At 47.6% G+C, this 14,520-nt stretch overlaps 1 protein-coding gene across 1 annotated transcript in view; it reads left to right on the top strand.

The window, feature by feature from the left end:
* Positions 1–14,520, top strand: part of CACNA1H (calcium voltage-gated channel subunit alpha1 H) — a 256,762-nt gene that overhangs the window by 122,256 nt on the left and 119,986 nt on the right. Inside the window, exons 3-4 of the mRNA XM_082314504.1 lie at positions 6,638–6,749; positions 9,778–9,911. Coding sequence (XP_082170630.1) covers positions 6,638–6,749; positions 9,778–9,911 — 246 coding nt within the window. The remainder of the gene's footprint in view (positions 1–6,637; positions 6,750–9,777; positions 9,912–14,520) is intronic.

The raw sequence follows: 14,520 nt of genomic DNA, 5'->3' as shown, positions 1-14,520 counted from the left end.
TTGCTGGGTGTTTAGGCTTTTGGCTCCTGCCTCTCTCCAACATGGACATTTAGAAATGAGGGTTGGGGTTGAGGAGGGGAACTCTTAAATGAAGCTGAGACTGATCCCTCTGAAGGACCTGGGAATTTGAAGCAGCATGTCCCTCATCACGAGGCATGGGATGAAAGCAAGGGAGTTTGCGACACAGCAGTAATACGGTCCTGGCATTTTTGACTGTGTTTATTGTAGAAATATTTTTAGAATTAGAGTGACGGATGGTAGAGATTATCTCCCTGAAAACGGGGCGGCACAGACTGGCTGAACTGCCTAGTGAAGGAGAGCGGTTGCGTTATGGTACATCTGAGCCTGACCTACGCCCACGTCACTGGAGGTTCCCATGCTCGTTATTTGGAGTGGGGAAATGACCGACGCAAAGTGAACGCAACACAAACCAGGGCTGCAGACATGGCAGTCTACTCTGTACCTATGCAATTTTAATATAGATATTGAAAACCTAGCTTTCTAACAAGATAAGCAGTTTCTTTTTAAGTCTTTCATTTTTATTTTTAAGAAGGCCTTCACATTTTTAAAGAAAATATTAGACTTTGACCTGCAAGCCAAGAAATCCCCTTATAGCATTGCACAAATGTGTAAGAATCTGAAAGTCTTCTAAAAACAGGAACTCTCCACATTGTTTTGCTGGCTAAAACATGTGAAACAGACATCCAAGTTGCATCATTGCAGTTAATTTTACATTTCTCTTTGGGCCAAGAATCAGAGGTTTATGGCAGGAAGGAGCCGGGGGATGCTGGCTTTGGGTTTGGCGTTTTTCAGTTCAGCAGAGTCATTCTTTTCTTCTGCCTGCAACCGTCCATGTCATGGTGTAGAAACCATCTCCGGAGGAGATGGAGCCATCAGGCATGGCTGGGGCTGGTGTTCCAGTTTAATTAGATCTGTGCCTAAACCAGTTGAACTAAACGGATGCAAAACACAGCGTGAGCGCTGTGAGCTCGGTAAGGACACAGCTTAATTCTGCTTTTGCTTAGGTTTGTTCAGTTGCCATAAGCTCAATGGAATTGAGTCTCTTTTAAAGTTAAATGTGAGGGTCTGGAGGACAGGGTGTTAAAGTTTTCCCTCTGGGTTTCATCCTTGCAACCCGTGGGCAGGTCTGCGTGCCACCAGCGGAGGTGCGGCAGTGACACCAGTCTGCCCTGTTCCTCTGCTCCTCGGTTTGGGGCCCGAGGTCAGCAATGCAAAAAGTCACAAGTGTACTGCTTTAAAAAGGGAGAAAGGAAAAGAACAAGTTAAATCAGAGGCCAAATGCAAACTTGTCTTCAGGAAACACTTGCTGCACTAAGAAAAATGGTTGATGCACTGCTATGAAATGCCATACCACTGCAGGCATCCTCGGTCAGCTCTCACCCTAAGATGCAAAGCGACTCTCATGTCCTGGTCTGCTCTGGATCCACCAGGTTTAAAGACAATTTTTTTTTTCTGTGTTTGTTAGCTGGATTCCTTAATTAATCGGTAATGTCCTTAGAAGATGAGAGTCTTGCTGTGTTGCTGCCTCGGTGATGGAGGAGCCCTTTCTAACCCCGCTGCCAGTGGCAGAGGGCAGGGGCTGCTGACAGAGGCAGGAGGTTCTGGGAGGTCTCCCTCTGGGCAGGACACATGCACAGCTCCTACCCAGTTTTATTTTGGGTTGCCTGCTCCTCAAACACATCCACTGGCACTGATATCAGTAGCAAGGTGATGTGGAGCCAACAAGTGGCCACTCAACCCCAACTCTCTGTGTTGGGCTCGTGCCATTCGGTTTTACTGCTGGAAACACTTGTGCCATCTTGAACAACAGCTTCAACACACCCTTGAATTCCCATCTCTCTTCTTAATCAAGTCAAGGCCTTACCAGCTAAACTGGCATAGCAGAGGTCAGCAGGAAAAGAGGGTCTTGCCCATGCTGAGGCATCTTCTGGCAGCCAGAGCTCTTCATCCTCAAGCCACTGGGCTTTCCTTGGAGGTGATTTCTGTAAAACTGTATGAAAAGCTGCTGGAGAGCATCAGCATCAGGAGAGCATCAGCATCAGCCATTGCACTCACAGCAGGCGAGGCCAACAACATTTTGGAGCAGGGCCTGGTTTCTGTGTTGCCACTTCTAAACTCAGGGCTAGATTTCAGCATAAGAGACTGTGTCGATCCTGCAGTGCGGTGCTGCGTGGCCGGGAAGAGCCCCCCGAGGCGGGCAGGGCTCCATCGCTCCCCAGCTCCTGCCCGAAGGGCGTCCGGGGCATTTGAGCTTGGCCCAGATATGCTGGAGATGTCATTACCCTGGAATTTGTGGCAGAGGAAGAAATATTAAGCAAATCTTTTGAAATTATCTTTGGCTCCAGAGGTTAGTCTAGATCTCCCCTTTGCATCTTTTTCTTTTCAAATCTCCTAGTCGAGAAGTTGGCTGCTTTTAAACTGGGTGGTGCTTCGGTGGCCTCGAGAGCAGCAGTTTCCATGGTAACTCAGAAGTACCCGTTTTTGCACAGTCACGGTTTTAGCAGGTCTCCACCACAATGGCTGCTGGAGGACCAGGAGGATCCCGAGCCAGTCCCGTCCCAGCTTCAGCAGCGCAAGAGATGGTGCCACTCGGGGTGCGAGCAGGGGCCCCGTATGGCTGAGTTTGGTGTTACCATCCCTCACCTTCCTTGACCTCCTGGTTGCACAAAAGCCGGGCAGGGTGTGCGGCAGTGCTGCAGGGTCACTCATGAGGCCATTCTGTTCCATGGGGCTTCTGTCTCCAGCCACATCCTTGCTATTTGTGCTGGCACAAGCTTCCCATCAGATTGCTGTGGACTTCTTTCACCTTTTCCTCTCTCTTTTTCTCTTCTGAGTGTTTTCCCATCATTATCAGAATGGGACTTTTCTTTCTTGCTGGGCATTTTGAATTGCCCAGGCTCTATGGGGAGGATGCTGTGAAAAGATGCCCTCTATAATCCCAACCTGCAAAGCAGCGTCACCTCCCGCTGCCTGAGGGGTTGCTTTGGAGCATCTCCAGGTGGCTGCTGAAGGCCGGATGGCTTTGGGGGGCTCTGGAAAAACAGCCGGCCAGGGATTAAATCACGGCTTTTGGGGCTCCTCCAAAGCCAGGAGCAAGAAAGAGAGGAGTGAACTGAAATTCCCTTGTGCACCAGAGGGAGGATTAGTCCCATTAGGGCAGAGCACTTGGGGTAATCCCGCTTTCGAATTAGGGATTTCACTGTCATTAATCTGATGTGAAAATAAATAGGGCAGGAGCTTAATGCCTTTGAGGGAGCTGCAGGCACAAGAGGAGAAGGTGGGCTGGAGGGGCTTAGCAGGGACAGGAGCATTCAGCTCAGACTCCTCCAGCCACATCCCCTCAGGAAAGGTCCTGGGACAAGGGAGGAGAGGAGCATCCCCGGGAAACGTCCGAGCTGACTGGGGGCTTCCTCCTCCCTCCTCCAGTCCATTGCCCAGCCAAAGCAAAACTGTTCCCTACAGTGGATTTTCCTCCACCTTTTCAGACTTTTCTTCAAAAGCAGCACAAGCTTCTTTTGTCTCTTTTCTTTCTATGTGCAGCAGCATTGCTGTTTTCCATCCCGCGGCTGTGGCTGACCCTTGCTGACTATGCTGACACCCTCTAAACATCTGGGACTACAAAGCTATGGGAGAGCCTTTCTTTTTCTCTTAGAAAATGAAAACAGCTCTTCTGGCATCCTGAAAGACACCAAATTCGGCTTTGGTGTTAGATGGACAGGGGACAGTGGTGGCTCTGCCTGTCTTTAAGGAATCAGGGCACTCATTTCGACTCCAGTGACAATTCTTCTCATGCAGCTGATTATTTAACTGTAAAAACCACAATTAGCTCACTTAGAAGAAAGAAATAAAGAAGTTTTTTAGAGATCTGATGAGCAGAGCACTTGAAGAAAGTTCAGGGTAGCTCAGCAGAACAGGGGCTTTACCACGCAAACATCTTCACCTTAGGCTTCAGTCACTTCACTGAAATAAAAAATCAGGGGCAGATGCCAGATCCAGAGGGCAGGCAGGTTTTCTGCTGAGAAGATTTTCTTCTTGAGATGTTTGTGATTTTGTATCATGATAAGAGTGATCTGAGCAGCAAAAGGCACCAGCCCAGAAGCCAGAAGAGCCCAGGGTGTGGGAGACCCCGGCATCCATCAGGGTTTCCCATACTCCTGAGGTCTCCCTTCAGCAAAGGGCTGTGCCTCTGCCTTGCTGGGAACACTCTTCCATGTTTTGTGCAAAAAAGTCTGTCTTAATTGAATGTTGCCATCAAAACTAGTCCACACCGATGATTCACTTTTTACAAATCAGTTTTCTAATGGAAAACAAAATCTAATTCTTGATAGGTTCTGCTAGAAACAAGGGCTCAGGCAGTGGAGAATAGGATGGAGAACAGTAATGCAACCAGTAACCCTTGGTGGATGCTGGATTCAAAAGCCTTGCCACTCCTGTGGCAGGGAGAAGCCTAGGTTGTATGTGTCCGCATTGCTGGAGCAGCAGGGGATGGAGCCGGCACGAGCCCAGGGTCAGTGTCCCAGGGCAGGATGGAGGAGCAAGGTTGGAGCAACCAGGTACAGGGCCAGTGTGCTCCCATCCTCCGGGGGAAGCAGGAGACCTAATTCATAAGCACAGTTATATTTTTTTTTTAACAGTTCAAAATCCACATGCTTTTATTTTTTTACTTTAAAGGAAAAAAAAAATCTCCAAGTATAATAAGTGAAATGAATGCAACTGCAGGCACCCTGGGAATAGCGCAGGAGCCATGTTTACAGGGAGTTCCACATGAATCCCATCAAGCAATGCAAATATTGTAAGCAAGCACGATGTGGCCACGGGTTGGGCTTTGTTTGGGCCTGATGCGGGCTGTTTTCTCTATGGAGCAGGATTACCACTCTGCTTCTAATTAGGCAAAAGGGAAGGGGATCCAAAGAGCCCCTAAAGATGTCAGAAATCAGAAAGAAGTCATTGAAGGGAGGGAGAAATTAAAATAAAGCAACGTTGGTGTTTCAGCGATGCATAAGTCCTCTGGGGCTGTGGCCAAGAGCTTCGCCTGCTCCAGCTCCTTCTGCATCACTGATGGGGTGACCTGGATTTTTATTTCATTTGTTTATTTGATTTCATACATTTCCATTTGAGACAAGTGGGTTTCCCAGTCTGACATGTTTGGTCCCCAGCATGGGCTCCAAGGTGTTCCTAGCTCTGAATTTTCAAATTAAAGCCCTCTCTAAAACAAGAAGTGGTTTGGGTTCAGGTTTTAGGGAAGCTGTAGGACCTGACCCTGCTGATTTATCTTTTTTTCTTTTAATCTGGATAAATGAGAACATGTGTGCAGAAGTAGTTTGAGGCTGCAGCCCTGCATTTGCCTAATCTTATGCTGCGATAAATCTTACACTGAACTGCTAAAAAGCCAGATAAAATACTTCTAAAAGCAGCAGGGATAAATATGGTAGGTATTTTTGTTCAGGTTTCCAGAGCAGGAGAATTGTTGTTATCAGAAATAAGACAATGTCTATGTGCTTCTTTCTGCATGATCCCTTGCTCACATACTCTTGTGTGTTTGAAAGCGTAAAGGTTTATTCATACACAGATGTTTCCAGTTTTCCTAAGAACAGTTCTCTCATTCATGCTTAATTTGTGAAACTCCTGTTTAGTTCCCCCACATCTTTTTTTATTATTTTTAATAGTCATACCAGCAGCAGTCATCATAAGCTCTGGGCCTATTTTGCTCTGATGCAAATCACCACTTGCTATTTTGAAACTATTAATGTTAGTGCAGTTGAGCACTGGTGGGTCCTGTAAGAGAACATGGTCTTTTTTTTGGTGACTGGAGCCAAGCTTGAGCCCTTTCCATCCCTTTCGAAGCCCGTGCTGTGCACCCTGGGTCCTGGTTTACATCCCGTATCCCAACATGCCACCATCCTTGGTCCTACCAACTTGTGCCGCTGGCTTGGCTTTGTTTTGCCTTCATCCTTGGTCATGATGTAGAGCTCAAAATGGACTCTGTAGCTCCTTGAGACTTAGAAACTGGGTAGGACGAAGATAGCCTGCGTTCAGCAGCCATTCCATGACTCGAAATGGAAACAAGGAGAGTAACCTCACTGGCTGGAGCAAGGAACTGGGCGCAAGCCAGGTTTCTGGTGGTGCCTGAATTAATTCATCTTTCTTTGTCTTGCTTTCTTTAGCTTGGTAATGAAAGAGTTAATGCTAGTGGACATGAGGGGTGATTCACTGGTAAAGCCCTTTGAGATCTGGAGATGAAAGTTGCTGTGGGAGGAGGACAGAGGGTTGTGCTCTCAGCTGCCCCTGGGCATGCATGAAGTACAGAAGAGGATGGCGATGTGGACTTGAGATGGAAAGCGTAGCCATGGGCCTGGTTGTGCTTCTCTGATTTGCTGCTGTGTAGGAAATGAAAGGCATCCTTTGTCCCTTCATCTCAACAGGTGTACACTTTCTAAGACCCTCTCCTCAGTTGCCAAAAACCTCAAACCTTAGCAAATCTGGGATGTTTGGCAGTGTTTTCTTTGTGCTTGCGGGAGGAGTGAAGGCTTTTTGACGTGTAAATAGCGTGGTGCATCAGCTTCCCCCCTCCCGACGGCCGCTGAAGCGTGTGCGCTCCTTAACGCCCTCCTCTCACCTGGTTCGAGCACGTCAGCATGCTGGTCATCCTCCTGAATTGCGTCACCCTGGGCATGTTCCAGCCCTGCGAGGACGTGGAGTGCCAGTCGGAGCGGTGCACCATCCTGGAGGTAAGGATCCCATGCTGCCTCGCTTGCCTGGGACATGGGGGTTACAGGGGGGTGCCCATCCTGGGAGCTGGGACACCCATCTTGTCCCTTTTCCCCAGGATCCAGCCACGAACACCCTTCCCATAGGGATGGTTTTTCCAATAAGCCACACTTCGGCATGCTAAGTCTGTCCTCCGAGGAGACCTCCTGCCATGGCCCTAGGTGAGACCCAAAGGCTGACTGATTTGGACTTACCCCAGCAAGATCCTTTCTCTACACGATTAGTAAGAGTAGGGGGGCTCAAAACTGGGCATCCAGCTCCCACTGGAGGGGTTGAACACTTTTTAATTACAGGATGGCCAGTGCTGCAGGGAACCATTTGCTCGCAGTCCGTCGGTTCCACCCCAGCCAGGTCACTGCCGGCATCTCTTGGATTGCTGCAGTCTGGTCTGTGCAATAAGGCACCAATGACTTTGCCATTTCATTCCCTTCTTCATAAACAAAAAAACATGGGACAGGCCCCTGCCTGCTCTCCTCCGCAGTGGAGCCCACCAGCTGAAGTGCAGCATTGCCAGGTGCCAGGATAACTGACCTTTGGGAAATGCATACATGCACAAAGCTCACAAAACCTTGTTTGTTGGCCACTCCAAGCTTAGTGGGGCATCATGCTTATCACTTCATCCCTTGCTGTGTTCTGGCAATCCCCTCACTGCCATATGCCCACAGGATTCATTTTGGAAGCACATCCTGGCAGCATCTGGTGTGTGGGCTGCACCTTGGCACTGGGCTTCCTGCAGCAACTCAGTTCTCAGGCTTGAAACCAACTTTTGTTGTTTCTAATGAATTACATCAACCTAGGCAGGGCCTACCGACATGTGGTAGTGTAACGGGCTTGGTTCATTTGAATCCTGCACAGATCTGCTGCTTTAATTCCCTTTGGGTGTTTCAGCCATACAGGAAGGCCAGTGGGATCCTTCCAACCAGCCTCTCCTGCCTCTTTCAAAGATTGGTCCAGAACTGCCTGCAGATGCCAGGAATAGCAGAGTTTATCATCAAACCCTCTTTCAACCTTAAAAGAGGATCTGTTAAATGCAGAGCCAAGTAAACCAGATGGATTGAGAAGCCAGTAGCGGTTTGTTATGGAATGAGATTAATTTTGGAGAAACTGTTGCCACCAGAGGCATGTAGCATAGGGATCATCTCAGAGGGTCAGGCTCAGGGTTGGTGTGAAGCGGCATTCAGAGGTGGCACCAGAAAATGTCACTCTGCAGGCAGCTGTGGGCTAAGCTGCCCCCAGAGAGCCCATCAGAAAGTGTCCAGTCTCTCCTGAAAGGCTACCCTCCACCTGCCTGCCGTGCTTCTGCATGTATTCACCCACATGGGACTTTGTTTAGAGGATGCCCATCCCTGCCAAAATGTCCAGGCAGACAAAGGGAATCCTGCCTGGACGAGGAGGTGACATTATTGAATGCTCCTTATTTGCTTCCTTTTTTTCATAATTTAATCAGGTTGCAAACACATCGGTTGCATGGTCTGTTCTCCTCAGAATAGACACTCATATGTCTGCGAGGAGCCCAGGCACTGAATTGGTTTCTAATACTGGCTTAATGATTACAACACATATTTGCGAAACCCCAAGTGTTTGTGGGCAGAAAAGGGCTGCAAGTAAAGCCATCGTTATCCCTCACCTTGTCACAGCTTGCAGGAGGGAGTGGAAGCCAGAACATGCAGTAGAAGAGCCTGAACTCCTTTATGGAGGCATTTGGATGCCAGTTATTAAATGAACTGAAATAATGGAGCAAAACTTCAGTGTAGTTTATCAAGGGAAAGGTTGGTTGATAAAGCCAACAGCCAGAGAAGATGGTGCTCACACGCAGGCACACAGAGATACATGGATGCACAGTGGGAACTTGGCTGCCATGTGGATGCTCTGTTAATTTTACTGTTAATCCACTCACCTCAAATTGAAAGTGCCAGAGACACAATACCAAACAGTATGGTCATTAAGAGAGTGGTTTGGACAGCAGCAGTCATGTCTGTAGATCAAGAAGTTCCTGTGCTTTATCAAGTCCGTTATTCAAAACAACAAAGCCTCTGCATGTGATTTAAAAGCAATCTGTATCTCCTGATGTTCCACTTTACAGGCAACATGTAGAAGAGTATTTACAACAGAGTCCATTTCATGGTATTTTCAAGTATATGTACATTTCATGCATGTACATGTAGTCTTCAGGAAGGCTGGAGAAATCACAGCTGTCCAAGTCCCCACTACCCTACAGAAGTCATTCTTTAAGTAAAGGCTGAGCCATGTTCTATAGGGCAGCGCTGGATTAATTTGCGCATCTTTATTTTCTCGTTTTCACAGTAATCTAAACCCCAAAATTTTGACCTTCATCAAGAGGCTCCTGCACTTGGGCACGCAGGCTTGCCAGCAGGATGCCCTGAACCTCTGCACCACGAGGAACTGCTCCAGTCATTCCTCACATGCAGCAGAACTGCCCTTGTAGTTACTGCTTCAGCCTCTGCTTCACGTGCACATTCACTGCCAGCTGTGTCTGGGTCTGAGAGTAGGAGTCCGTGAAGGCATCAGAGGTGAAGCACATCGCCCTGTGTTAGATGGGACAAATTCTTTCTAGGAGGTATGAGCTGCCCAGTCTGGAAATGCAGCTTCCACTGCAAGTTGAGACCTCCTGTACCCAACCACAAGCTGCTGTTGAATCCATAGGCTTTAAATGCCAAGAAATGTATCCAGCCTGTACAGCAACAATGTCCTTGTATCTTTGTCAGTAGATTAATAGAAGCTGCTAATGCTTCCCAGGCAGTGGTCTGACCCAGGAGCTGTGCTCAGAGGTTGCCATCACCCATCAGGTATTGCAGGTTTTATTTCTGAGTTCGGTAGGTGGCACTTTGGTACCAGTGCTTTGCCTTGCAGTGTCTGTGAGGGTATACAGAGTGCCTCTGCGGTGGGAGTGCTCATGTCTCTGCTTTCCCTTTCCCTGATAAGAAAGCACAGCAGAACTGACTGTAATAATCTTTTACTGGTCTCCAGGCATTTGACGACTTCATTTTCGCTTTCTTTGCGGTGGAGATGGTCATCAAGATGGTGGCTCTGGGGATCTTCGGGCAGAAGTGTTACCTTGGAGATACATGGAATCGCCTGGACTTCTTCATCGTGATGGCGGGGTCAGTAACAAAACCTCATAAATTTGCTCTTCACGGCGAAAGCAAGAAAACCCCAGAGAGCCAAATCTGTAGGTTGTCCTGGCTGTTTTTCATAATGTCTTGTGAAATCTGCCAGGTTCAAGCCAAGGCAAAGTCTCATAGGTCTCATTTGGTTTCACCTCTGGCAACCACACCGGATTATGGGGTGGGGTATGAATGTCAGGGCAAAAGCCATCGGGTTTTCAGTAGCAACCCTTTCACCAGCATCATCTCTGTCAAATCAAGTGCACGCTGATCTAGTCCTTGCGATGGCCAGTATGACCCAGTGCTCGCGGTTAAGACTGCTGTCTCCAGAATGGGTGGAAAAAGCACATAGCAGCTCAGCCCCACTCCTGCTATGTGACACCATTAGAGTGAGGCAGAGAGGCAGAAATTGGCCAAACAAGGAGAATCTAGCCCAAAAATCTTGTTCAGAAGGTTGAAATCCCAGTGGAAGAAGCTGGCCCGAAGTTGACCCAAATTACAAGTGCATGCAAATGCCTCCTGTAAACTTCTTTTGGTTTACATTTTAGTGCTGTCTCCCACAGCTGCTTATTTGTGTAGGATGTGTTAATAAACAGATATAAGGAAGATCTGGGTGCTTTTGACACCAGTTCCCCCACACCCGTAGAGAAGAACTGAGTGGACTGAAAGCTTGGCAAGTCTAAAACTTTTTTCTATAAATAAATGGATTTTAGAAACCCCAGGCTCTCTTACCTGCTTAGTATACCCTAGAAAGGGATAGACTGCTTTAATTACAGAGCTCTGCCTTATTTCTGAATTCCTGGGTTTATAATGACCAGCCTGGGGTTAATTAGAACATTCCTGTAATATGTTGGGGCATTTTTACCCTTACATTAGTGATGTACAATCTTTACTGCACTAATGGAGTTTTGTTTTGCTCCATGTTATTTGTCTGGAATACAATTAGGAATGGCCTTACTGGTTTGAATAAAACATGAGCTCTCCTGCGCAGAGCTTCCTTTGAACCCGTGTGCAGTTACAGCCCACGAAAGAACAGCAGGGACAACAAAAGAAGCAGTTAATTATTTTTTCTTTCCAAAGCTGGTGCAGCATTTAAGCCAGAAGTAGTAGGGGAAGAGCAAGGCTGTGGTTGCAGGGGGAACTCGGGATCAGAAATCTGCCATCCATAACCAATGTGCCAACAGTGTTTCCCCACGCTGAACCTGCAGGATGAGCTTTCCTGATGGGTGAGCAGAGGTTCCCCACATCATCAAACAGATCATCTCAGTGAAGCGCGAGAATAAAATAGCACATGCAGGCAGAAGGGCTGAGCCCTCTGCTCATACCTCAGAGCCAGATTTGGCACCAGGATCTTTGTTCACGTAGCACCTGGGATGAGGGGAAGGTGGCCAGTGAGTCAATTTGGTAGTTTTCCAGGGCATTTCCCCACCCTCCATGGCTTCTCCATTTGAGAAGAATGAAAACAGCAGAAGCACCAGGAGACCCCGACGGGAAGCCCTGCTGCCAGTCTGGCGTTACTCAGGCTGAAGATGGGAAAAGGAACAGCCCCTTCTCTGGGCCATCTCCAGATGGTTTTGGTGTATTTGAGCCATACCTGTGACATTATTTCCCATCTCTCAGAAGAGGGGCTGGTCTGGAAGCAGGGCTGGCCGGTAACGCTGGTGGAGGGCAAGGAGAAGCTGTGTGGTGGGCTGGGGTTCTTCACCTCTCCCACCACCACCGTTCGACCCAGTGTCTGCTCCTAACACTGGAGGTGGTTTTAGCAGGGAGCACGCTACTGGAATAACAAGAGTTGCTTTTTCCAGCAAGTGGATGAATGCGATGAAGTTATTGTGAGGCTTTTTCTGATAAGAAGGGAAACAAGTGATAGGCAGTGCTGCCTGCTTTGTTTGTCCCGTTCCGTCTCCTCAAATAAGCTGATTTGGCTTACTAGCAAGTATACCAAAGACAGCAGAGGGTAAGCAGGGAAACTACAAAATAAACATATCTTCTGCCGCTAGCAACAGATTGTGTCTGAAGTTTGTTCCAGCACTGGAAGCCCTTTCATGTTTTGCTCGCCTGAGAAATGTACCCTGGAAAGTTTCAGACCGAATGGAGCTTACAGCCTTTCAGTCTGTCCAGCAGCCAAGTTGAAAGCATTTCCCAAGCATCAGAAATGTTGTCCACAAGAGCTGAAACCAGAGAGGTTTCTTGTACATCCAGTCCCTGGAGACGTTGCAGGCTCATATGATATGCTTGGGACATCTTTAACTTGACAGCTGAAGGACTGGAAACTGTTCATGATAGAAGACATCGCAAAGGCTTGTGCCTCCTCTTTTTCAGTAGCCAGAGGCTGTAGGGAATCGCCTACCCAGTGCCTGCCCACCCAGACCTCCGGTCCCTGCATACCCAAAATCTCCAGCTCCAGCAGGTTTCTGTCAGGCACTTGCAGGGTATTCTTGGTTTACAAGTTTGATATGAGAACAGGACCCCAAGCTTGGCCTTGACAAAGAAACCTTTGACTTTTTCATTAAGGTTTCAAATGTTTTCCCTGCTTGTAGAAGGTCCAGCCTGGAATCCATCAAGTGTTTCAAGTTGGCTTCAGTGGGCAATGTAGATCCACCAGAGACTTAGTTTCAAATCCTAAATGGAGTATCATGGAAGTCTAAAGTATCAGGGTCAGAAAGTCTGTTTCCTAGGCCAAACCCTGGATTATTCATCTTTTATCAGCCCTATTGAAACTCTAAGGGCCAAGTAAAAACGAGGCCCCAGGAGCTGGCCCTTTAACACGCTGATAGTTCCATGTGCTCTCTGGAGTACCAAACCAACTCCCACTGGAGCATTTCATACTCCTTTTACATGCTATTAGTAGTTCAAAAACTGTATCAGTTACACTAAAATCCGCTTACTCAGCCATCCGATAAATTGTGAGTGTGCTGTATTGGGACCACGCCAGCGAACAGATTCAGGCTTTGGCACTATTCACTTCAGGGACTTTAAACAATGCTTTGTCTATTCCTGCAAGGTCTGTTTAGAGCAGACACCTGGTGCTGGCTCCAGGCCCCTCGATGCAGGTGTGAACGGGCATTTCCGATGGCTTTCCCACTGTGTGGTCCTTCATGCGGCTCCGGGCTGCTTCCCACTGCTCTGCTCCGGCTGCTTAATGATCATACATTAGATTTAAAACCTGTTTTCGTGCCGTGCTGAGTTTTAAAGCTATTCATCATGTTCGGCTCAGTTCCTACATACAAGCTTTAAGGTGGTTTTGATTTATAAAGACTCACTAACTACTTCAGAAAAAAGAAATCTCTGGAAGGTTATCACTAAAAACAGCTCAAGATCACCAGGGCCTCTGCACAGCAAATTAACACTAACCAGCCAAAGTTACCTCAGTGCAATGCCAGTGATATCACGGGGTTATGCCAAACAGCTTCAGGACAAAGACAAAAGAGAAGCAAACATCAGAACATCTAGATATTCCCAATTAAACTTTGTAGAGCAGGGCAAGGCATCAAATACAAAGTGCAAGGCTCCGGCAGAGCAGAGCACAGGCACATGGGCAATGATGCACCTGAGTAAGGCTGGCCCGAAACCAAACCTCCCTCTGCTGTTGCCTGAAATCCATTCAGCTGTTGCTTCAGTTCATTTGGCTGTTGCTTCTTGATGGTAGCGATTTTGGTCCGTCCTGGCTGCAGGATGCTTCAGTTGAAAATCTCTCTTTCCACTGAAGCTTCTGAAGCGCCTGGTTGCAGCAGTTCAGCTCATATTTGCCTTCCTCCTTCCATATCTGTTTGTTTATTTAAAAAAAAACAACAAAACAAAAGCTCTTTCTCCATGGGATCCAACAGCCTACTCACAGGGTTGCTTTTGATGCTGTTATGTTATTTGAACAGGCATGGTGAGAGATTTGTGACATATTTACAAGTGCTTCCCTGTAGTCAAACTCATAAATTGTAATTACAGCCATGCTAACTAGCCATAACCCCATTAAAAAAACAACACTACACACATTTGCCACTCATTGCTATAAAAGAGCAAGAAAACTGACTTGACTTAACGTCCTTCCCAGGCTGGGAGAGAAATGTTTATGTGAAATGGAGACGGAGCACGAAAAAGAAAATGTTGCCTATTCTTAATAATAAAATGGAAACCAAACTACTTTAACGTCGTTTGTCGGTTTGGTTATTCACATTTTTGTCATGGGGGGAGAGATAAACTGGTGTGAAAATACGCTGGGATGCTAGTAGGGGGTATAATATCAGAAACATCTTACTGACTTTGAGCTGTATGGAGTTGTGCAGTAATCTCCCGGAGAAGGCTGCGGATGCACCGCCAGCCGGAGCACAATAAGCTAATGGAAAGGGAGAGCAGCATGGCTGCAGAAGCTGAGCAGATAGTTGGGGGCTCCCCCTCTGCCCCAATTTCTGTGGCCCCAACTTTGCAGCTCCTACTCATGCCAAGTCCTGCTTTCCGATGTGTTATCTGTGTCTGCAGCCCATTAGCCTGGGAGCACATCTGCCTGCCGACCCCTGCACCATCGCTACTCATGTGGGTATTTTCAGTCTCTTAGAGGCTGCAATATCCCTTATATCCCCCATTGACAGCATGATGCACATTATGAGCTGCA

Source organism: Platalea leucorodia (genome assembly GCF_965183815.1).
Source record: "Platalea leucorodia genome assembly, chromosome: 5".
Taxonomy (NCBI): domain Eukaryota; kingdom Metazoa; phylum Chordata; class Aves; order Pelecaniformes; family Threskiornithidae; genus Platalea; species Platalea leucorodia.
Note: the sequence above shows the minus strand (reverse complement) of the source record. Positions and strands in the feature narration are given on the sequence as shown.